The 24611-nt window shown below is 40.0% G+C and overlaps 2 protein-coding genes across 3 annotated transcripts in view; one reads left to right on the forward strand and one right to left on the reverse strand.

Moving 5' to 3' along the window:
• Positions 1-870: 870 nt before the first annotated feature.
• Positions 871-4138, reverse strand: GPR27 (G protein-coupled receptor 27). The gene has a single exon (XM_053930433.2). The coding sequence runs from the start codon at positions 3623-3625 to the stop codon at positions 2501-2503; it is 1125 nt and encodes a 374-aa protein (XP_053786408.1). The 5' UTR covers positions 3626-4138; the 3' UTR covers positions 871-2500.
• EIF4E3 (eukaryotic translation initiation factor 4E family member 3) overlaps positions 2910-24611 on the forward strand; it is a 170496-nt gene continuing 148794 nt past the window's right edge. Inside the window, exon 1 of one of the 2 annotated variants that reach the window (XM_053930436.2) lies at positions 2910-3034. The gene's annotated coding sequence lies outside the window, so the exon portion shown is untranslated. Of the gene's footprint in view, positions 3035-3330; positions 3464-24611 lie in introns of those variants that run through there. The other variant, XM_053930435.1, reaches the window with a different exon arrangement.

Genomic DNA, 24611 nt, shown 5'->3' on the forward strand with positions numbered 1-24611 from the left:
ACAGAAGGCCCAGAGACATATAAAAGGATGTTCAGGATCACTAGCCATCACAGAGATGAAAATTAAAACCACTTAACACCATTGAGAACAGCCATCATAAACAAATCAACAAAGAACAAGTGCTGGTGAGGTTGTGGAGAAAGGGGAACCCCTAGTGCAGTGCTGGTGGGAATGCAGACTGGTGCAGCCACTGTGGAAAACAATATGGAATTTCCTCAGAAAACTAAAAATGGAACTGCCTTTTGACCCGGCTATTCCACTGCTGAGATTATACCCTAAGAGTCATTAAACAGAAATTCAAAAGAACCTATACATCCCAATGTTCATAGCAGCATAATTTACAATAGCCAAGTGTTGGAAGCAATCTAAGTGCCCATCAGTAAATGAGTGGATCAAAAAACTATGGTACGTTTACACAATGGAATACTGTGAAAGAAAGAAGGAGAAGAAAGGAGCTACTACCCTTTGTAACAGCATGGGTGGATCTGGAGAGCATTATGCTAAGTGAAATAAGCCAGTTGATAAAAAATAAATACCATATGATCTCACCTATAAATGGATCCTCACCAACAAAATAAACAAGCAAACAAAATATAACCAGATACTTGAAATACAGAACAGACTGACAGTAACCAGAGGGTAGGTGGGGCAGGGATAACAGGGTAAAATGGGGAAGGGTCATCAAGAAACATGTACAAAGGACACTTGGACAAAGCCAAAGAGGGGTAGGATCAAAGGTGGGAGGTGGGGATGGCTGGGGTAGGTGGGAATGGAGGGGGAAAAATGAAGACAATTGTACTTGAACAACAATAAAAAAATAAAATTTAATTTTAAAAATTTCAAAAAATAAATAAATTGGACATACCCTCTTATAACATCCCTCTTGGACTGAACGTTATTAATAGTTCATATTATGCTCAAGTAAAATAAATTTCAACATATTTACTACACCTACTTTTAACTGTTTTAAATAAAATGATTATTTCTTTTATGTTTATATGTTCATAAAAAGCAGTTTTAACACAGTCCTTCCCTTTTAAGTGATTTGAAGAGTTTTATCTTGCATTTTAAGTTGGCAAGCCTGTAAATGTTTTAGATATACTGATGGTCAACTAAATAACACGCACTTAAAGGCTAACAGAACATGAGTACCATAGTTAGGTGCCTGTTAGTACCAATCACTGCCTCACACAAGAACAATAACAAAATACTCCAGAGTGAAAATACTGGTATATTTGTATAATGCAAAGAGAAATACAGATATAAATCCTCAAAACAGAAGGTACATTAATAAAAATGTAGCATTATAAGCAAAAATTACACAGTACTTGCAGAATTTAGTCTTTCAATGTAAGATTACAATGTGTCAAAGAAATATTTAAAATTATAGTTCTCATTAATTTAAAATAACCATTATAGAACAGCACAGCTTAAACTAGCAAACATTTTTAGGAAACGCTTTGTCTCCAAGAAGTAGAGTATCATTATATGCCATTCACTAATACCATGAACAAAAGAACAATTTTCAAAGTGGAAGTTAGTTTCATGAGCCAGAATATAACTGGGCTCCTCAAAGAACAAGCTGTTTCCATAAAGTTATTTTAATTTTTATTGGCAAAAAACAGCTGAAGAATTTTGATTTAGTACTGCTTTTCAGAGACCCCCCATCAGTGAACAGCAATCAGTACATACAAAAACATGCAATACTGTATTTCTTCCACACCATCAATAACCAAAACACCTTTTAACTTTTAAAAGTTACAGTTTTATAGAAATGTTTCCAGTCAAGATTGGTATAATGCAGAGAGCAGTTGTCACTGACCTGTATTTTGTAGTAGTATTAAAGTAACATAGGAAACAAATGTCCTTGCTGCTTAAAAAAATCAACTGCCTTGCTAGTCACTCCCATAGCTGCTCTTTAAATTCAATCTCAACACTGAACAAAACGTTCAACACTTTCAAAGAAGGAGAGCAGCACAACTGACCCCATGGCTGGCAATTCAGAGGGAAGTTAAGAAAATCCTCCCTCCCCCTTTCTCCTGCTTCCAACAGAAGACCGTCAAGAAATCAAACTTGTGAAGTCCCCTGGGGTTCCTCTATTTCACTGCAAAATGTAATGCCACTTGAGGTTGTCAAAAATAGCTTCTGTAGAAAATTGGCCGTAGTCTTTAGGAAACGTCGTATGAAGAAAATTAGTTTAGTCTTTATTTTCAAAAGTAATAACATGGAGTAAAAGACAGCAGTACCAATACAAAGACTCCAAGACCTATTTTCGGGATGAAAATATATTTAAGAGGACAATGACTGCAGCGGGGGTGGGGATGAACTGGAAACCCCTCTCCCCACTTAAAGTGAGTCTGTACAATCCAAATGTTAATCCACTTGGAGTCATTTTGAAGGCAGCTTAGACCATTAAAAGGGGGGGGCAGAAGGGGAGAAACAAGTCAGTGTCCAAGCCCAAGGGAAGGGCTGGATTGGGGTGTACGTAGCGGGAGAGCCCTTACAAACCAATGCCTTTCAAGTCGCACGGGAGAGTGGCCTGGGTGGCCTGGGTGCTCTGGCAGCAGGGGAACTGGGCCCTGAAGCAGTCCCTTAGCTCCCTGTTGAAGAGGAAGCACACTACAGGGTTGATGCCGGCCTGTGCGAAGGTCAGCCACACGGAAGCCGTCAGGTAGGCCTGGGGTACGGCGCCGGGCCGCACTAAGACCCGCAGGTAACTGGCCACGACGTAGGGCCCCCAGAGCAGCAGAAAGAGAAGCGTGATGGCATAGAACATCTTGCACAGCCTCTTCTCTGTCTTGAACTCCTCGAGCACGAGTAGACGGCGCGCGCCGCGGCCGGGCCCCGCGGGCCGGATGCCCACGAGTGCGGGCGGCGTGGGGCCGCGGCCGAAGCCAGCTGTCCAGTTGGCGGCCGCCTGGCCGGTGGCGCCGGGGCCGTGGAAAGTCCAGTCGTGGCTGACTGCCGGGACGAGGCGCGCGGGCCTCATCTTGCGGCGGTCGTGGATGAAGAAGAGCAGGCGGAGGTAGACGAGGTGCGTGGCACCCACGACCGCGGCCAGTAGCAGCAGGAAGCCTAGCGCGCCGGGGGCGCCATCTGGCCGTTGCTCCAGGGCGCAAGGCGCGTCCTCCTCCTCGCCGCCGCCGTCCAGCACCGGCGGGAAGGCCGCAGCCAGCGCCAGTGCCCAGGCGGCGCAAACCAGCATGGCGGCGCACGGCCAGCCGGCCAGGCGCTCCGCATAGAAGCGGTGGTGCGCGATGGCCAGGTAGCGGGTGACGCCCACGCCGAGCAGCAGGAAGGCTGCGTGGAAGCAGAAGAGCGCGGCTAGGAAGGCGAGCAGCTTGCAGCCAAGCGCGCCCGGCGGGGTCCCGGCCGCGGCCGCCGCGCGCCGCGCGGCCAGCATGACAGCCGGGAGGCAGGCGAGCGCGCGCAGCCCGTCGGCCAAGCACAGGTCAAGCAGCAGGTAGTACGGCGCGCGGTGCAGGCTGCGCTCCCGCACTATGAGCAGCGCGAACAGCACGTTGCCCGCTAGGCTCACGCACAGCAGCAGGCTGAGCGTGGCCAGCTTAATGCCCAGGGCGGCTGCCTCTCCGCCACCGCCGCCCGGCTCGCTAGCGTTCGCCATCGTGGCCTCCCCGGCCCGACGCTCCGTTCACGGGCCGCTCCGGGCCTCACCGCTCTGCAGGCCTCCTGGCCTTGGCTCCAACGCCGCGTGGGCCCTGAGCGAGCTCCCCGGCCGGCACGGCTCAGCCCGCGCCCGGTCGGCGCCTCTGGGGCTCCCCGCGCCAACGTGCCACCGTTGCTGCCGCCATCTCGGGAATAATGCGCGCAGGAGGCGACCGCCACTCCCTGCACCTAGGGCACCACGGACTTCACTACGGGCAGGGCCTCCCCGCTGCCCGGCCTGCCGCCCGTCCCCAGCATCCTTTTCCTCCTCCTCCTCCGCGGCTGCAGCGCGCCTCTTGGCTCAGCCCCCCTCCGCCGCCGCCGCGGTAGAGCCCCCTCCCCTCCGCCGGAGCGCGCCGCGTGGCCGCCACCCTGGCCAGGCTGGGCTGAGGATGCCGCCGCTGAAGCTGCGCGTCGGTTAGGGAGGCAGGGCTCAGGTCGCGAGGTGATGATAATGATAATCCGTGTTTGGCCCCAGGTAACGGGGGTCCTGCGGCGGCGTTCGGCGCTCGCGCTGTGGGGTCACGCGGGGCGAGGGCGCTGCTGCGTGGAATCGCAGGGTCGGGAGGCCTCAGCGGGGCAGGAATATGTGGGATGAGCTTTCTATCCGAAAGTTAATAATAATTAACAGTAGTACTAATCATAATCATATAATCGCTAACGTTCAGGTGAGCACTGATGTGGGTGGCAGTGTTCTGGGAGCTTTCTTTGTCAGCGTCGACTTTCTCAGTGTTCACCGTAACTACAAAGTTGGTTCTAATCTTAACCTCACTTTGTACTGAGGAAGCAGAAGCTTGGAGGTCAAGGGAGTCGATTACCAGTGAACGCTGGAGCTAGGATTTGTATTTCACTAGGTCTCATTTGCAGGGCTGGACTCACAAAGACTGCAGCAGGGCAAGATCTCTGCCTCACATGTGGTCCCAGTGAAGACATAAGTTAGGGGGAAAAAAAATCAGCCTTTTCTCCTAAGTGACTTGGAAGGTGAACCCCATGACAGCTTGCTCCCAAGGTATCTCTTTTCTGGGTAAGCCTGAAAGGGCAGCCCTATTCTGAGCCTCAGACAAATGAAGTTCTCTTAAGTCTCTGCAGGTGTGGCTCCTTCTGCCTGGTCCAGCCCCACAGCTCCCATCTTATGGACCATTCTGACCAGAATGTAGCACTGCCCATTCATTTTCTTCATAGCACTTATAATTTCCCATCACGCATTTTGATTTATTTTAAAACTTACTCTTTCAACTGGTCTCCAAGCTCCATGAAGGCAAGGGACCATGTCTTTTTTTTTTTTTTTTTTTTGGTACCACTGTATCCCAGATTCCTAGCATGGTAAAGCCAGAATTAAGGACTAGAACATTGTTTATTGTCTACCTACTATTCACAGGGCAAGCACTTTGATGGGCATTTCCCAAACAACACAAGATCCTAGAAGGCCTGGGTGAGTCATCAGGCTTAAGGAATCTAAACTTTAGTCTGTAGATAGGAGGAGCCCTGAAGGTTTATTAAGGAGAGTGACATGATTAGAGCTGTGCTACAGAAAGATCATCTTGGCAGTACTCTTCAAGAGGAATGACAGCGGAGCCTGGAAGTGTAGTCTAGAGCCTCCAGCTTCAAAGTGCACAGAAATCACTGCCTGAAAATGCAGATTCTGGTTCTGTAGGTGTGGAATGGGGACAAAGATATCTGCATTTCTAACAAGTTCCTCAGTGACACTAATGTTGCTGGTCCACAGGCCATACTTTGAATAGCAAGAACCTCAAGGACAGTGTGGACATTTTGCAGAAATGTAGGTGACAGCCAATAGCAGTCTGACTTAGCACCCCTATGTGGCTAGGGGCAGTGGCTGATCAGGCAGGTCTGTAAATATTTATTGACAGAAAAGAGAAATCCATTTGGAGGGTATTTTGGTTAGGATAGCACTTTGATAGTAAGAGCTGAAAATGTACATCAGTTTATTTCCTCCTGAAACAAATCTGGAGGTCAGTGATTGCTGGCTTTGAACTGTTGGGTCAAGGACCGAGTCTCTGAAAATCTGTAGCCCTTCCCACGTGATCAGTAGGCTGCTGGCACCCAGCCTTTGTTTCGGCATTCTGGGCAGAAAGAAGGAAAAGAAGGGAAGAGCAAAAGTGTTCCTGCTGTCCAAGTAGGCATCCTCTGGAGAGCTTTTAAGAAGCCCTACATTATAACAAACACTTACGTGACATTGGCTACCACTCAGGAAGGGAGATTGGGAAATGGTTTCTTTTTTAAAAGAAGAGACACATAGTCATAGAGTATGAGATTCTGCCTTGATGCGGACCTTAGCACTTAGGTTGCTTCTGCCCAAAGGAAGGGATGCCTTCTTATAATCCACACAAAGACACTGACTCTGGTTCCTTTATGATAATACTAATGGCAGTCTCCATTTACTGAGCACTTCCTATGTGCTGTGCACTGTGCTGAATCCTTGACATGTGTTACTTCATTTAATCATAGTAGGGCCATGTGTAGTGGATAGGCACAATCTCCATTTTGCAGATGAGGCAATTAGGCTAAGTAGTTTATTCAGACTTTCACCACAAGTAAATGAGAACTGAGATTACAAGGCAGACATCCAGCCCTAGAGCTCACATTCATAATTCCATACATATTGCTTCTTTCTCATAACTGCAAAGAAAGTTATTAAGTGTCTAAAAACAAACAAAAACTACTGATGTTCATGTTCACAGAATTATAGTCCCTTCAGACAGGGAAGGATTTTCAAAAACCATCTTATCTAACACTTTTATAAACACAGTGATTCATTAATAACTGAGTGGGAAGTATAAGCTAGGTCTTCTCACTCCTAGGTCAGTACCCTTCCTACTTAGTTGAAATAATAATAATACTTGTGCTAATGAACACATGACATTGGACAAGTCACTTAACCTTCTGGAACCTCAAGGCACTTAACCTCTTGGAATCTCATTTACAAAATGGGACATTGGAGTAACTTATTTCCTCAGCTCTGAAGTCCAGTTTGTATATGGGAAAATGCAAGTTAAATGGTTATACAATCCCAAATGGAGAGAGATTTATTTCTTAGACAAGGATACAGTAGAAGAGACAGTAGTATGTTAGGTTTCTCTGTGCTTTTTACTTCTGTCTGTGGTAAAATATGTTTCTCTTTAAGATTTGAAATTTGGTTTAGTCATTTATCCAAGATCAAATAGCAGAAGTAGGAGTAGAAAATGCATAAATCGTGGCTCTCACAGCATCTATGTGGCTGTTCTTTCATGTTCAACGTTTGTTCCGTAGATTAATACTTATGGAAAAACTATTAATATTTTATTGCCAGAATCAAGTTATTTTCCTTTTATTGTTTCTAGGAAGCTTCAGATAAGAATTTTAAATAGTTTCTTAGGCACCCAGTTAAGTGCCTGCACCTTAAAGCAAAACAGCTTAATGAGATTTTTTTCCCTGTAAGAGAAATTTCCATTTTGCATATAACCAAATTTTTCCTTTTGCACATAAATAGAAAACTTAAGATCTTTTCCCCAAGCCAAATATGACACTTCTTTGCTGGACATAAAGGTGATGTGAATGGTAATAAAAATCCAGGCTGTTCAGAGGAACTAATTGACGTATCTGGATATAGCAAGACCATGAGCCCCAACATCATGGGAACCAACTTGTCCAATGTCTCCTGCCCAACCTCAGCTTCCTATCCAGTTATCTGCCAATGGGTGCATTGTACACCAACTTGGAGAAGATTGGTTTGACTTAAGCGAATCCCAACTCAGAGAAGTGAATCAAAATCTAGGTCCAATGGATTCTGGGTTACCAAAGGACAGCACTCAAATTGGCCTCTCCATGGAAGGAAGTCATTCTGAGTCATTACTTCAGGAATGAAAATGGGCCTGGAGCTAGGTATACCTTGGTACATATCTGAGTCCTACCAATTACTAGTGTGCATCCTGAGCCAAGTCCCTTGCCTTCTCTGAGTGTCAGAGGCCTGTTGGGAGGAAGATTCCATTAAATGTGAGCCAGAGTGTAGCATAAACTGTGTACACAAATGGTGTGTATTTCATGGTAGCTACCATAATTCACGTTTGCTTTCATCAGACTGTAAATACCTTGGCTAATCATGACTGTTATATTTCCCACTCCAAATTAGCCTGGCAGGATGGTACATAGTGGGTTCTTAAGATTTGTGTGGCAGGTATGAATGTCAGTCCATAAAATCAAGCATGCAAGAAATATAACTGTTCCTTAGAAACCTAATTTCTCACTCTGAGTTGCCATTTTGTCTTGCTGGTGGGGAAAAAAATATAACCTTAGTGGTTCTTGGGTTTCATCATCGCCCCTTGCTTCTTCAGAATATGACATAATTCCAGGGTCGTGCCTAGACTGTGTATTACACAGACGTTCAGGATATGCCAGTGTAGGGGTAGGAGGAGGGATCCCATCTGATGTTTTGTCAGTTGTTTGCTGTATTGTTCCTGTCCTTATAAGCCATTATGGTTTAGTGAGTCTTAGTGGCCTCATACCAGACTTAGGGTTCAGAATCTGGGCTGAGGTACCTATGCTTAGCTATACCCACAGCCATTCCTCTCAGCAGTATGTCTGGGAAATTGGGTACAGGTCCCCTTTTTCTCAGGACATTTTTTTTTCCTTTTCCTACTGCCTCCATTTCTAGGGGCTCTCTATCTATTCTTCCATAGAGGAAAACCACCTCTTCCTTGTTTTTCTGGACAATAGAATTGGTCAATTCCCCTGAGAATCTGTGGTCCTATAACTTAGGTGTTTGAGAAGACAAAAGTCAGGAAGCTACCTTGCCATAAACTTCCCCTAGGCAAGGAAGCCTGGAGCCTGCTATGTGCCTGAATGTTGGGAAGGAAAGGGGAAAATAGAGATAGAAAAATTATCAGTTCATATCTCAAAATATTGTTTTTGCTGCATATATTTGTTGAATGAATATCTTTATGTATGTGTGCATGGCATATTGTAACTTCAGTGAAAATTCTTTCAACAGTTGATTTTCTCCACATGCAAAAGAATGAAGTTGGACCCCTTCTACATACCATATATAAAAATTAACTCAAAATGAATCATAGACCTAAGAGTAAGAACTAAAAACTGTAGAGCTCTTAAAAGAAAACATAGGAATAAATCTTCATGACCTTAGATTAGGCAGTGGTTTCTTAAGTATAACACCAAAAGAACAAGTAACAAAAGAAAAATAGATAAATTGGACTTTATTAAAAATTAAAAAGTTTGTGCTTCATATAATTTTATTAACCAATGTCATCCTAATAAATTCAATTAAAATTATGTTAAAAGTTTGCGTTTCAGAGAGCACCTTCAAGAAAGTGAAAATACAGTCTACAGAATGGGAGAAAGTATTGTCGGATTGTAGATCTGATGAGGAATTTCTATCCAGGATATATAAAGAACTCACCAGTCAACAATGTAAAGACAAATAACCCAAGCAAAGATGGGCGAAGGGTTGAATAGGCATTTCTCTGAAAAGAGCTACAAATGACCAATAAACTCAAAGATGCTTAACATCATTGGTCATTAGGAAAACGTGAATCAAAATAAATTGAGATACCACTTCACACCTACCAGGATGGCCGTTATCTAAAAGACAGACAGTAACAAATATTGGTGATTTTGTGGAAAAATTGGAACCTTCATACAATGCAAGTGCTTTGCAAAATAGTTTGGCAGTTCCTCAAAAAGTTAAGTATAAAATTACCTTATGACCCTGTAATTCTACTCCTACATATATACCCAAGAGAAATGAAAACATGTCCACATAAAAATTTGTACACAAATGTTAATAGCATCATTTTTCATAATAGCCAAAAGGAGGAAACAATACAAATGTCTATCATTGGATGAATGGATAAACAAAACGTGATATAATTATGCAATGGAATATTACTCAAAAAAAGGCATGAAGTACTGGTATATGCTACAACATGGATGAACCTTTAAAACATGCTAAGTGAAAGCACCTAATCACAAAACCCCACATATTATATGATCCCTTTTGTATTAATTGCCCAGAAATGGTGAATCCCTACAGACAAAAAATATATTAGTAGTTTCCAGGGGCTGGAGGGTAGAGGAGATTGGAGAGCAACTGCCAATGGGTACTAGATTTGTTTTGGGGGTGATGAAAATGGTCTAAAATTGGGTAATAGTGATAGTTGCATAAGTCAGGTCACCTCTGTGACTTTTGAATAATATCCTTATCAAAAGCTGAATAGGGCCTGGAAAGTAATGCGGACTCCTTGCTATTGTTTTCTAAATGAATGTAGGCCTTTAAGGTGTGAATTCTTGTGCCCTTCCCTAACGCTGGCTGCAGAAATAAGTCATGACTTGCCATTTGGTAATGTGTTTTCCCTTTGATTTGCTTCAGTATTTACATGCTGTGATGTTGAAATAAACTTGGGAGAAAGAATTTAAAAATTCTTAGTCAGTAGCTTTATACATGTATGGCAATGTCTATTCTGGTAGGAAAGCTATTTTTTATTTTTAGGTCCAGTAGTTCACCAAGGTGTTTTGCATACATGACCTAACTTACTCCTTCAGAATCCTGTACTCCCGTTCAACAGATGAGGAACCTCGAGTCTCATATTAATTAGAACAGTTATATTACACAGTCTGCGGTCACACAGCACAAGGTGGCAAAGCAAGATTAAAAATTTAGTCCGTCTGACCTGAAAATCTGAATTCTTTGTAAGCGCATCCAAGGCTGGGTTGTGTTGACCAATACATAATTGAGGGATAACTATTGATATTTTGTAAATATTAAACTGTGAGTTGTATCACCTGATACAGAATGGAGAAAACAATTATCTTCTAGGCAGTTTTTTAATCACCTGAAAATGAACACTTACAATACTGAAAAGAAACAAAAGTCATCACTAACATGTAGTACCATTTACAATCTCATTTTTATATAATAGATTTTAATTGTAATAAGTGTTTTCAAGGAGTTATAGCCCTGGCTGTAAGCGGGGAGGTAGGGAAGCCTTGTTTTAGGTGGCACCTCTCTTTTCCATTATATTTAGTAGCTGTTTCAAGTGCCTCCAGTTGTTAAATCCTGTTGTGATTCTAAATTTTGCATTTAAAGATTGAATGCTGCCACTGGGATAAGGCTGCTACCATGCATTAGAAGGTAATAGGATCACACCTGTTCCTTACATGTTCTCTTCCTATGGGTGGAAAAATGGTGTGTATATTACATGTCAAATATTCTGCTATAATCTTCTCTTCACCTCTCTTACTCAGGTCATATTGCGCATTGACTATAGTTACTTTCTATTCTAGAGAATTACAGACACTATATTTTCTAATATATAGCTTTATTGGGCATGCTCTAAGCTGTGGAACTGAGGCCCACAAGACACATCTTTAGATATGTACCTACTATTTCTTGACTTTCTCTTCTACCTATTATCCAGTGACTTTGTTGTAATGAAAAATGAAAGTTTAATTCTAAAAACCCACCCTCTATATACCTACATGCCACACACACATAAATTCTTCCTCTCCCCCTACCACCAAGCTGTGCTTTGGGATTTGATTTAAATGAGGTAGGGATTCTTTCATTGGGAAGAATTTGTTAGCATTGTTGGGGAGAGTATCTGCAAAAATAAAATGTATTATCTTAGAGACAAGCCAGACAGATGTTTTAGGTGAAACAAGTCACATAAAAGGCACAGCCATGGCAATTTCTCCGCAGACTTCCCTGGTACCTTGAGGCAGCCCGAATACGGAGTCATGAACATGGTGGCTAAATAGCTTCCTTTCTTGGACACACCCTGCTGCCGCCTTCATCACTGTTTAAAGGGCAGAGACCTAATTTAATCAGTTCAAGTTCAGAGTCTGCTCAGCATCAGTGAGTTGTGGAATTGTAGAATTCCATACTGTGTAGTGTAAGTTCACAGCTGAATCATTTATTACAAATACATTTCGTAAATCACACTTTTTTATTTTCCTTAAGAATAATGATTCTTTTCTTCCTTAAAATGACGTGTCTATAACTCACTTGACTTCATTTTGACAGAACCGTAAAATTTCACTCGGTAGAGCCAGATTCATCATCTATTCTACTGGTTGCGTTTTTGTCCTTGGAGATGTCTTTCCTGGAACCTACAGCCTCTTACTTCAGTGTGGTTTGCACAGCTGCTGCCCTGGCACTTTCCTTCACCATCATGTTGGTCTCGTCTCCCTTTCAATGTCAGATCTCTTGTGTCCTGAAGCACATTTTTCTCTTTTTCAGCTTATTCTTTTATTTCATCTTTAGGTGATGTGGTTATATTGGTAACTTCCTGAGAAAAGTACATTGAGGCTAAATGTTGTTTCAAGATTTTACAAGGCTGGCAATGCCCTTATTTTACCTGCATCCTTAATTGATAGTTTGGGAATTGAATTTCTACTATGTTGGGAATAAAGAATAATGATGTTGAGTATCTTTTCCTGTGCTTATTTGCCATATCTTTTGCCATATTTACTGATACAAATCTGTTCAAATTTTTGTCCATATTTTTTCACCAGGTCATTTATTTTCTTATTGACTTTTAAGAGTTCTTTATACTTTTAAGAGTTTGTATATTCTGGAAACCAGATCTTTTTCAGATGTATGATTCGAAAATATTCTCTCCTAGTTTGTAGTTTGTCTTTACTTTTTTAATAGTGTCTTTTTGAAGAGCAGAACATTGTCATTTTGCAGTCTGGCTTATCAATTTGGATTATTTTATGAATCATGTCACATCTAAGAAGTCTTTGCCCAAACCTGTGTTTTTTTCTAGAAGTTTTACTGTTTTAGGTCTTACATACAGTTTTGTACTCCATGTTGAGTTAATTCTTATAAATGATGTGAAGTGTAGATTGAGAACATACTTGCATGACTTGGGGACTGTTAACCCTGACACTTGCTGTATGGGCCAGAATGTGGTGTGTGCTGCTAAGTGTTCCACGTGCACTTCAAAACAATGTGTCTGTTTGATTGTTGGGTAGAATGTTTAACAAATGTCAATCAGGTCAAGTTGATTGATAGTGTTGTTAGAATATTTTATAGTCTTACTGATTTTCTGTCTACTTGTTCTATCATTTACTGAGAGAAGGAGTGTTAAAATCTCAGACTATGATTATGGATTTGTTTATTTCTCCTTGCATTTCTAATAGTTATGTTATGAGGAGCAAAAATGATTAGAATTGTTATATCCTCTTGGTGAATTGATGACTTTATATTATTAATTAACCGTCTTCATTCATGGTAAAATTCTTTGCTTTGAAATTTACTTAGTGTGATATTGTAGCCACTTGAGCTTTCCTTTCACTAGGAGCACAGTTTATATCTTTTTCTACTTTTTTATTAAAAAATATTTTATGGTAGTATATGCTCATAAAATCAAGGTAAGGATCAATATAAATTCAAATTTTACTCACAAACTAAACTGCGATTTCAGGGTGTACATATGTGTGTGTGAATATGTATTTGCACATGTACACCAGTGTGTGGTTTTGGATGAATTCTCACAATTCTTTTGTTCTCTTAACAGTTTTTCTCACACATTCCTGGTTCATAGTATGTGGTCAATAAATATTTGTTAAAACTTTTTGTATACTACCTGCAGAAAGACAAGCAGACATTCTGTACTTTTCCTTTTAACATATTTCTGCTTTATATTTAAAGCGTATTTCTGTTAGTCCGCAATATTGTTGGGTTTGCTATTTTATCCAGTCTGACAAGTCCTAACTTTTTCTGCTTTTTAAATATTTATTATTTTTTAAAGTTTTCAATTACAGTTGTCATTCAATATTATTTATATTAGATTCGGTGTACAGCATAGTGGTTAGATAATCATATACTTCACAAAGTGATCTTCAATATCTCCTGTACCCACCTTGTACCATAAACAATTATTACAATATTATTGACTATATTCCTTATGCTATACTTAACATCCTCATGACTGTTTTGTAACTACCAATTTGTACTTAATTACTTCACCATCTTCACCCAATCCCCAAACCCCCTCTCCTCTGATTGCCATCAGTCTGTTCTCTGTATCTATGAGTCTGTTCCTGTTTTGTTTATTTTGTTCTTTAGATTTTACATATAAGTAAAATCATGTGGTATTTGTCTTTCTCTGTCTGACTTATTTCACTTAACATAATACCCTCTAGGACCATCCATGCTGTTGCAAATGGTAAGATTTCCTTCTTTCTAAGGCCAAGTAACATTCCATTGTAAATATATGGACCACAGCCTTTTTATCCACTTATCTATCTACTGATGGGCACTTGGGCTGTTTCCAGATATTAGCTATTGTAAATAACACTACTGTGACATTGGGGTGCATTAATTCTCTCAAATTGGTGTTTTGGGATTCTTAGGGTATATTCCCAGAAGTGGGAATGCTGGGCCAAAAGGCAGTTCCATTTTTTATTTTTTTGAGGAAACTCCATGCTGTTTTTCACAGTGGTTGCACCAGTCTGCATTCCCACCAACGGTGCGCTAGGGTTCCCATTTCTCGGCATCCTCTCCAACACTTGTTGTCTGTTAATTTATTGATGATAGCCATTCTGGTAGGTATGAGGTGATACCTCATTGTGGTTTTGATTTGCATCTCTCTTATGATTAGTGACATTGGGCATCTTTTCAGATGGCTATTGGCCATCCATATGTCATCTTTGGAGAAACATCTATTTATGTCCTCAGCCCATTTTTTAGTTAGATTGTTGGGGGTTTTGTTTTTTGGGTTTTTTTTTTTTTGGTGTTGAGGTGTATGAGTTTTTTTAAAATAAATTTTGGATATTAACCCTTTATTGGATGTATCATTGGTGAATATCTTCTTCCATTCAGTGGGTTGTCAGTTGTTTTTTCATTTTGTTGATGGTTTCCTTTGCTTTAAAGGACTTACTAGTTTGATGTAGTTCCATTCACTTATTTTTCTTTTTTTAAATATATTTATTGATTATGCTATTACAGTTGTCCCATTTCCCCCCCTCACTCCACTCCATCCTGCCCACCCTCTCCCTCCCACAGTCCCCCCCTATAGTTCATGTCCATTGGTCATACTTATAAGTTCTTTGGCTTCTACATTTCCTACACTATTCTTACCCTCCCCCTGTCTATTTTCTACCTACCATTTATGCTACTTATTCTCTGTACCTTTTCCCCCTCTCTCCCACTCCCCTGTTGATAACCCTCCATGTGATCTCCATTTCTGTGGTTCTGTTCCTGTTCTAGTTGTTTGCTTAGTTTGCTTTTGTTTTTGTTTTAGATATGGTTGTTAATAACTGTGAGTTTGCTGTCATTTTTACTGTTCATATTTTTGATCTTCCTTTCCTTAGATAACTCCCTTTAACATTTCATATAATAAGGGCTTGGTGATGATGAACTCCTTGAACTTGATCTTATCTGAGAAGCACTTTATCTGCCCTTCCATTCTAAATGATAGCTTTGCTGGATACAGTAATCTTGGATGTAGGTCCTTGCCTTTCATGACTTGGAATACTTCTTTCCAGCTCCTTCTTTCCTGTAAGGTCTCTTTGGAGAAATCAGATGACAGTCTTATGGGAAGTCCTTTGTAGGTAACTGTGTTCTTTTCTCTTGCTACTTCTAAGATTCTCTCCTTCTGTTTAATCTTAGGTAATGTAATTATGATGTGCCTTGGTGTGTTCCTCCTTGGGTCCAGCTTCTTTGGGACTCTCTGAGCTTCTTGGACTTCCTAGAAGTCTGTTTCTTTTGCCAGATTAGGGAAGTTCTCCTTCATGATTTGTTCAAATAAGTTTTTAACTTTTTGTTCTTCCTCTTCTCCTTCTGGCACCCCTATAATCTATTCACTTATTTTTCTTTTGTTTCCCTTGTCCTGGGACATATATCAGAAAAAGATACTGCTAACAGAAATGTCACAGAGTTTACTGCCGATGTTTTCTTCTAGGAGTTTTATGGTTTCAGGTCTTACATTTAAGTTTTTTGTCCATTTTGAGTTTATTCTTGTTTATGGTCTAAGAAGGTGGTCTGGTTTCATTTTTTTTTGCAAGTATCTAATTTTCCCAACCCCCTTTATTGAATAGACTTTCTTTACCCAATTGTATGTTCTTGCCTCCTTTGTCATATACTAATTGGCCTGATAGGCATGGGCTTATTCCTGGGCTTTCTATTCTGTTCCATTGATCTATATGTCTGTTTTTATGCCAGTACCATGTTTTTTTGATTACTATTGCCTTGTAGTATAGTTTGATATTAGGTAATGTGATGCCTCCAACTTTGTTCTTTCTCAAGATTGTTCTGGCTATTCAGGGTCTTTTGTGGTTCCATATAAAATTTTGGATTATTGGTTCTAGTTCTGTGAAAAATGCCATTGGTATTTTGATAGGGACTGAGTTGAATATATAGAATAATTTGGGTAGTATGGACATTTTAACAATGTTCTTCCTATCCATGGGCACAACATATGCTTCCGTTTATTTGTATTTTCTTTAGATTCTCTCTTCAGTATCTTATAATTTTCCAAGTACAGGTCTTCATCTCCTTGGTTAAATTTATTTCTAGGTATTTTAATTTTTGATGCAGCTGTAAGTGAGATTGTTTTCTTAGTTTCTCTTTCTGATAGTTCACATTATTGGTATATAACAGTGCAAGACTTTGTGAATATCTGTGTCCTGCTACTTTGCTGAATTCGTTTACCAGTTCTAGTAGTTTTTTGGTGGAATATTTAGGGTTCTCTCTATATAGTTTCATGTCATATACAAATAATGAGTTTTACCTCTTCCTTTACAATTTAGATTTCTCTTATTTCTTCTTGTTTGATTGCTGTGGCTAGGCTTCCAGTATTATGTTGAGTAAGAGTGGCGAAAGTGGGCATCCCTGTCTTGTTCATAATCTTAAGAAAAATACTTTTAGTTTTTCCCTATTGAGTATGATGTTAGCTCTGAATTTGTCATACATGGCCTTTATTATATTGGGTTATGGTTCCTCTATTCCCACTTTAGTGAAAAATTTTATCATAAGTAGGTGCTGGATTTTGTCAAATGCTTTTCCTCCATTCATTCGTATGATCCTTATCCTTTATGTTGTTTATCACATTAATTGATTTGCGGGTATCAAATCAACTTTGCATCCCAAGAATAAATCTCACTTGATCATGGTGTATGATCTTTTTTAATGTATTGCTGAATTCAGTTTGCTAACTAGTATCTTGTTGAGGATGTTTGCATCTATGTTCATCAGGAATATTGACATAAATTTTCTTTCTTTGCGGTGTTTTTATCTTGGAATCAGAATAATGCTGGCCTCATAAAATGAACTTAGGAGACTTGACTCTTCCTGAATTTTTTGGAATAGTTTGAGCAGGGTAGTTGTTAGTTCTTCGAAAGTTTGGTAAAATTCACCTGTGAAGCTGTCTGGTTCAGGACATTTTATTGGGAGTTTTTTGATTACTTAACTAATTTTGTTGGTTGTAATTGGTCTGTTTAGACTTTCCCTAAGTTCTTGATTCAGTCTTGGACTTTATATGTTTCTTGGAATCAATTCACTTCTTTTCATATTGTCCAGTTTGCTGTATATAATTGTCCAAGGTATTTTCTTACGGTCCCTTGTATTTCTGTAGTGCCAGTTGTCACTTTTCTTTAATTTCTGATTTTTTTACTTGGGTCCTTTGTTTTTATTCATGAGATTGGTTAAAGGTTTATCAATCTTGTTTATACTTTCAAGACTAGCTTTTGGTCTCATTATCCTTTTCTATTTTTAGGCTCTATTTTGTTTATTCCCACTATGATCTTTATTATTTCCTTTCTTCTGTTCACTTCAGTCTTTATTTGTTGTTCTTTTTCTAGTTCCTTTAGGTGAAAGTTTAGATTATGCATTTGAGGCTTTCTTGTTTCTCAAAACAGGCCTGTATTGTTATGAAGTTTCCTCTTAGGGCTGCTTTTGTTGTGTCCTATAGATTTGGGGTTGTTTTGTTTTCATTTTCATTTGTCTCAGTATATTTTGATTTCTTCCTTGATTTTGTTGTTAACCCAGTTATTGTTCTGTAACATGTTATTTAGCCTCTATGTGTTTGTGTGTTCTTCATTTTTTCCTCATAATTAATTTCTAGTTTCATACTATATTGGTCAGAGAAGATACTTGTTATGATTCCAGTTTCTTAAATTTATTGAGACTTGTTTTGTAGCATACCATGTGATCTGTCCTGAAAAATGTTCTATGTGCAGTTGAAAAGAATGTATATACTGGAGGATCCAAGAAGGCTATAGAGTAGTTGGAAGCTCTGTCCACTTGCTCCCAGGCCCAGACCAGTCTTGCAGCTAAACCACAGAGCAATCAATTCAAAAATCCAATGGAGAGTAAGTGAGTGCGTACATGGACAAGAGTTGAGCATTGGGCAAGAGACTGCCCTCCCCAGCCCCCGAAGGGCACTTGTGAGTGGGTGGCCCAGCCTCTCCTAGCAGAGTAACTGCTGCTGCTTTGCCCAACCCAGCACTTCTGTCTGTGCAGATTTGGGACAGCTGTGGATTGGCTCAGGAGTCATGAGCTCCAGGGGCAGAGACAGATGGCCAAGGGGGCACTGGCTGCAGAAACAGTGTGGCAGGGGCAGGCCCCCCAAGGCCGAGAATCACTGAGGGAGCAGGGAAAGCACCCACCACTACCCTGTGTTATAGTAGTGCTGTAGGACTCTTCCCAGAGCCATCCAGGAGAGATCCAAAGAGAAACTTTATCTAAAACTACTGGAGGCTCCAGCAAGCTGTGGCCAGCTCTGACCAAAAGAGACTTTGGGATTTGGGGGAAGGGAGAGTACATGGAGAACAGGTGCTCCAGAGCTTGGTACTGCAGTGTGGGCACCACACAGAAACTCTTTTAAAAGAGAAGCTGAGGCAAGACTCGAGACTTGACAGGGGCCCGGTGCTCCCATGTGTGTGTGCACGGCAGCTCTGACAACGAAGAACTCAGAGGGATAGAATCATGCTGAAGGGCCTGTGGGACCTGACCCAGCATGGCTGGTGTACAGGGAACTGTACCGAGGGGAGGATTCAGCCCTGAATCTCCTGTGAGAGAGCGACAGGCTGGGGACGGGATGGCCAGGAGCTGAACGCCTGAGATTCATTGCATCCAGGCAGGTCCCCTCACAGACAGGGGAACCCAAACTCTACCTACGGGTTACAGGCTCTACAGATCAGTGAGGCCAGGCTGAGGAGCCTCATGCTGGGCACACATCTGGAGGGGAAAGAAGAAAAACCTCTGAAAGGGCCCTTTTTACCAGACACTATGAGTTCCTGGTAAACCTCTTCCTGGGGCCCTGATCCACTGAAACCAGCAGAGCAGAAAGATTAGAGATGGATGCAACAAGGTATGTTCAGGGCTCTGCCAAGCCTTGGTACATAGACAGAGCTGCTAACTGCTCTAAACAGGAAAGAGTGGCTGCCCCTTTTACACAGATTGGCCCCTCACAGGAAACGGACAGCTAATCGCCAAAAACCATACATTATTGCGGTTGCCTTCAAAGGGCCGAAATAATTTTAGGACTATATAACTGTTAAGGAGTTGAAATTACATTTAGCTCCTTGAACGCAACCGCAAGGCTGATGTGGCCCCCGGCGAAAATCAGTTTGACACTCTTGCATTATTGGAAAGAATCTGGGACAAACCAAGATAAGTGGTGAGAGGGTGGGGAAACACTCCCACCAATTTCCCTGAAGACTGAATGGGGTAACTGAGGGTTCCCACCCTCCTGATTGTACCGAGGCCCCATCTGGAGGTAGGTGGATTAGGTACTGACAGTCCTGGCAGGTGGATAAATGTCCTCAGGGCATTAAATGAAACATTCCTGGGCCCTGGGCTGATGGAATGCTGACCAGACAGAACAGTGGGGACCAGGGAAGTCTGAAGGAGACAGCCACAGACTGTGGATAACTTGTAGTCTCTAATAGGGTGCTTAGGACAAGACTAGGACACCATGTGATATTACCAGAGGCAGATCCAGAAAGAGAAGAGAGTGGTAAACTCTGAATTCTATTGAGATTAATTCCACTGAGGTCTTCTTCATTATTTGTGTTATTTTTTCTCCAGCATAGCTTTTTAATCTTTTTTCTTTTCATTCAAGCTTGTGCATATTATTTCAGTAGTTTTTATATTTTAGTTTATTTAAAATCTCATAATTTGCTCCTCCCTGCTCTTACTCTATTTTAGCTTCTTCATTCCTCTTCTTATTTTTGTTATCAATTTTATTTTTTCTCTTGCTACTATAACTTACTTCTATTCCACACTCTTACTATTTCTCCAGCCTCTCAAAACCATTTTTCTTGTGATTAGTCATCTCACATTCTTTTTCCTGGCCTTAAAATACCCTTATTCTCTCTCCACCTTTATTGATCTTTGCTCCTTGGTTGTTGCATTTCTTCAATTTTATTTCCGGATCTTCAGTATTTTTATATTTCAAGTCTCAAATTTTACTGTTCCCTTCTCCTACTCCATTTTTCCTTCCTCCTGCCCTTTCTTTTTTGTGTTTTAAATTTTAATTTTTCCCTATCCTAGCCTGGTTTTCATTCCTCACTCTTAATGGTTCTTCTCCTTCTATCCTCTCAAAATCACTTTTCTTTCCTCTAGACATCTCTTAAGCTTTTCTTTCTTTCTTCTTTCCTTATTATGCCCATTCCACCCCTATTAATCTTTCCTCATTTGTCATTGATTTTGCTGTGGCAGATATTTTTCTCCAATTTTGTTCCTTTTCTTCACTATATTTTTTAAAATTTTTGTTTAAATCTCATACTAATGGGGAGAAAATGCAAACAACTAATTGAATAACAATAAAAATTTTAAAAAATACATCTCATACTATACTCTTACCTTTTCTTACTCTATTTTGCCTTCTTCCATCCCTTTTTTATATACAATATAAATTTTCTATTCTTTCTTTCTTCTCTTTGTTTCTATTCCCCACTCTTATTATTTCTCCTCCCTCTACCCTTTCAAAATAATTTTTCCTTCAGTTAGCCATCTCATATTCATTTTTCCTTTCTTATGATAGTCTTAATCTCTTTACAGTTCTATTAATATTTGGTCATTGGTCATTGATAGTGTGTTTCTGATTGGTGGTTATTTTTGTGGTTGTGGGTTTGATTCCTGAGTCATTTGGTTTTGTTCTAGCAGCACCTGTACAATAGCATGCAAGACATGGTGGGCAGTGTGACTCTCAGTCAGCCAGAAAGAAGGGCCCACCAAAACATGACCCAACAACAACCAAAACCCAATCACATCCAGAGAGCCCACATAAATGGCATGAAGGGCATCCTAAGGGCACCCAGCTTAGGAGATCAATGAGACTGCACCTCTGTGTTCCACAAGTCTCTTTCCACAGAAAGTCGTACCACAAAGACAGGGAATCAAAACAGATCAATCTAATATGCAGAAACAAACAAGAAGAGTCACCTAAAAGGGGAGACAAAAAAAAAACCCCAATTGAAGGGAAAGGAGGTATCCCCAGAAAGAGTGCTAAATGAAATTGAGGCAAGCACACTGTTGGCATTGAGTTCAAAATAATGGTTATAAGGATGCTCAAAGAGCTCAGTGAGAGCTACAAAGAACTTTATGGAATCTACAATGAACTTGCTGGGAACTACACCATCAATAAAGGACATAGAAACTATCAACAAGAGCTAGGAGGAAGTGAAGAATACAATATCTGAAATGAAGAGTAGATTAGAAAGAATTAAAAGCAGGCTAGAGGAAGTAGAGGATAAAATAAGCAAGATGAAGGACAAAGTGGAAAAAAAACCCTCCCCAGACAGAGCAACAAAACAAAAAAGGACTCAAAAAGGACAAAGAGGGTTTAAGGGAGCTGCGGGACAACATGCAATGTAATGATATTTTTATCATAGGGATACCAGAAATAGAAGAGGAGAAGCAAGGGATTGAAAACTTGTTTGGAAAAAGTAATGACAGAAAACTTCCCTAACTTGATGAGGGAAAAAATCATTCATGTCCAGGAAGCACAGAGGTTCCCTATCAAGAAGAACTGAAAGAGGCCCACTCTAAGACATTATAATTAAAATGGCAAAATTTAAAGACAAAGAGAGAATCTTAAAGTCAGCAAAGGAAAAACAGCTCATAACATTCAACAGAGCTCCAATAAGGCAATCAGCTGATTTCTCAACAGAAGCACTACAGGCCAGAAGGGAATGACAATAAGTATTCCAAGTAATGAAAAGCAAAGGCCTGCAACAAAGACTACACAGCAAGTCTCTCCTTTAAAGTGGAAGGTGAAATAAGGAGTTTCCCAGACCGCCCCCCTAAAAAAGCTAAAAGAATACATCTACACAAAACCAGCATTGCAAGAGATGTTAAAGGGACTACTTTAAGAAGATGAAGAAAAAGAAAGATAGAGGAACATAGATAAAAAGGCAAAAAAAAAAGGCAAAGAATAAGTACCTATCAATAATAACTTTAAATGTAAGTGGATTAATTGCTCCAACCAAAATACATTGGGCAGCTGAATGGATAAGAAAACATGACCTGCACATATGCTGCCTATAAGAGACCCACCTCAGAACAAAGACCTACAAAGACTGAAAGTGAAGGGTTGGAAAAAAATATTCAAAGCAAATGGACAGGGAAAAAAGCCAGGGTAGCAGTACTTACATCAGACAAAATAGATCTCAAAACAAAAGCCATTAAAAGAGACAAAGAGGGGCACTAAATAGTACTTAAGAGAGTCATTCGTCAAAAAGATATAACCCTTATAAACACATATGTATCAAACACACATTACACGTATGCATATATACACATGTGTAATGTATGTGTAAGTATATATTTACATATATGTATTGGAGGACTATATGTGTATGCATATTTACACATATGTATTGTATATGTATTGGGGGACTTCAAGAAAGATTGACAGCAACACACTTACAGTAGGGGATTTTAACATCCCCTTGTCAACAATGGATAGATCTTCCAAGCAAAGAATCAACAAGGGTATTGTGGCACTGAATGACAGATCAAATGTACTTAATTGATATATACAGAACCAGTCACCCCAAAGAAGCAAAATATACATTCTTTTCAAATGCACATGGAACGTTTTCAAAGATAGACCACATGGTATACACAAAACAAGTCTTAACAAATTCAAGAAAATTGAAATCATATTAAGCTGCTTCTTGGATCACAACGGCTTGAAACTAGAAACTAACCTCAGAGAAAAAACTAAAAAACATTCAAGTTCATGGAGACTGAATAACATGCTATTAAATAATGCATGGGATAACAATGAGATAAAGGATGAAATCAAAAAGTTTCTGGAGACAAAATAAACATGCAACAACTCAAAACCTATGGGAGACAGTGAAGGCAGTCCTGAAAGGGAAGTTCAGAACAATACATGCCTAGTTAAAAAAGATAGAAAAATCTCAAATAGCCTAACCTTACACCTACAAGAAGTAGAGGAAATACAACAAAAAACAAAGCCCAGAGTAGAAGGAAGGAAATAACCCAGATCAGAGCAGAATTAAATGACATAGAGACTAAAAGAACAATTCAAAGGATCAGTAAATCCAGGAGCTGATTCTTTAGAAAGATAAACAAAATTGACAAGCCTTTAACCAGACTCATCAAGAAAAAAAGATAGGGGACCCAAATAAATTAAATCAGAAAAGAAGAGAAGTTACAAGCAATACCACACAAACACAAAGAATTGTAAGAAACTACTACAAACAATTATATGCCAAGATATTGGACAACCTAGATGAAATGGACAAATTTCTAGAAACATACCATCTTCCAAACTAAATCAAAAAGAAGCAGAAAGCCTGAACAGACTGATAACAACTAGTGAAATTGAAGCAGTAATCTAAAAACTGGCACACCATAGCACTGGACTGGATGGCTTCACAGGTGAAATTTACCAATATTTACAGAAAATTTAATCCTGTTCTTCTCAAACTCTTCCAAAAAATTCAAGAAGAGACTCCCAAACTCTTTTTATAAGGCCAGTATTATCCTAATTCCAAAATCAGATAAAGATACAACACAGAAAGAAAACTACAGGCCAATATCTCTGATGAACACAGATGCTAAAATCTTCATCAATATATTGGCAATCTGGATCCAGCAATACATTAAAAAGATCATACACTACGATCAAGTGGGATTCACCCCAGGGATGCAAGGATGGTACAATATGCACAAATCAATAAACGTAATACACCACATAAAAAAAATGAAAGAGAAAAATCACATGATCATATCAATAGATGTGGGAAAAGCATTTGATAAGGTACAGCACCCATTTATGATGAAAACACTCAGCAAAGTTAAAACTTGACATTCTGTTGACATTCTGTTGGGAATAAAGGGAGCATTCCTCAACATAATAAAGGCCGTATATGAGAGACCTATAACCAATGTCATACTCAGCAGGCAAAAACTAAAAGCTTTCCCATTAAGATCAGGAACAAGACAAGAGTGTCTGTTTTCACCACTTCTTTTCAACATAGTATTGGAAGTTCTAGCCACAGCAATCAGACAAGAAGAAGAAATAAAAGCATCCAAATCAGAAAGGGGGAAGTAAAACTGTCAATATTTGCAGGTGACATAATAGTGTACATAGAAAACTCTAGAGTCTCCATCAAAAAACTACTCAACCTAATAAATGAATTTGGCTAAATAGCAGGATACAAAGTAAATATTCAGAAATCGAAGGCCTTTTTGTACACCAACAATGAAATATCAGAAACAGAAATCAGGAAAAAGATCCCATTTGCTATAGCAACAAGAATAATAAAGTACCTAGGAATAAACCTAACCAAGGAAGTAAAAGACATATACTCAGAAAACTACCCAACACTGAAGAAAGAAATTAAGGAAGACACAAATAAATGGAAGCATGTACCCTGTTCATGGATTAGAAGAATTAACATCATCAAAATATCTGTTCTTCTCAAAGGAATGTATACATTCAACA

Source organism: Desmodus rotundus, chromosome 8 (assembly GCF_022682495.2).
Source record: "Desmodus rotundus isolate HL8 chromosome 8, HLdesRot8A.1, whole genome shotgun sequence".
Lineage (NCBI taxonomy): Eukaryota > Metazoa > Chordata > Mammalia > Chiroptera > Phyllostomidae > Desmodus > Desmodus rotundus.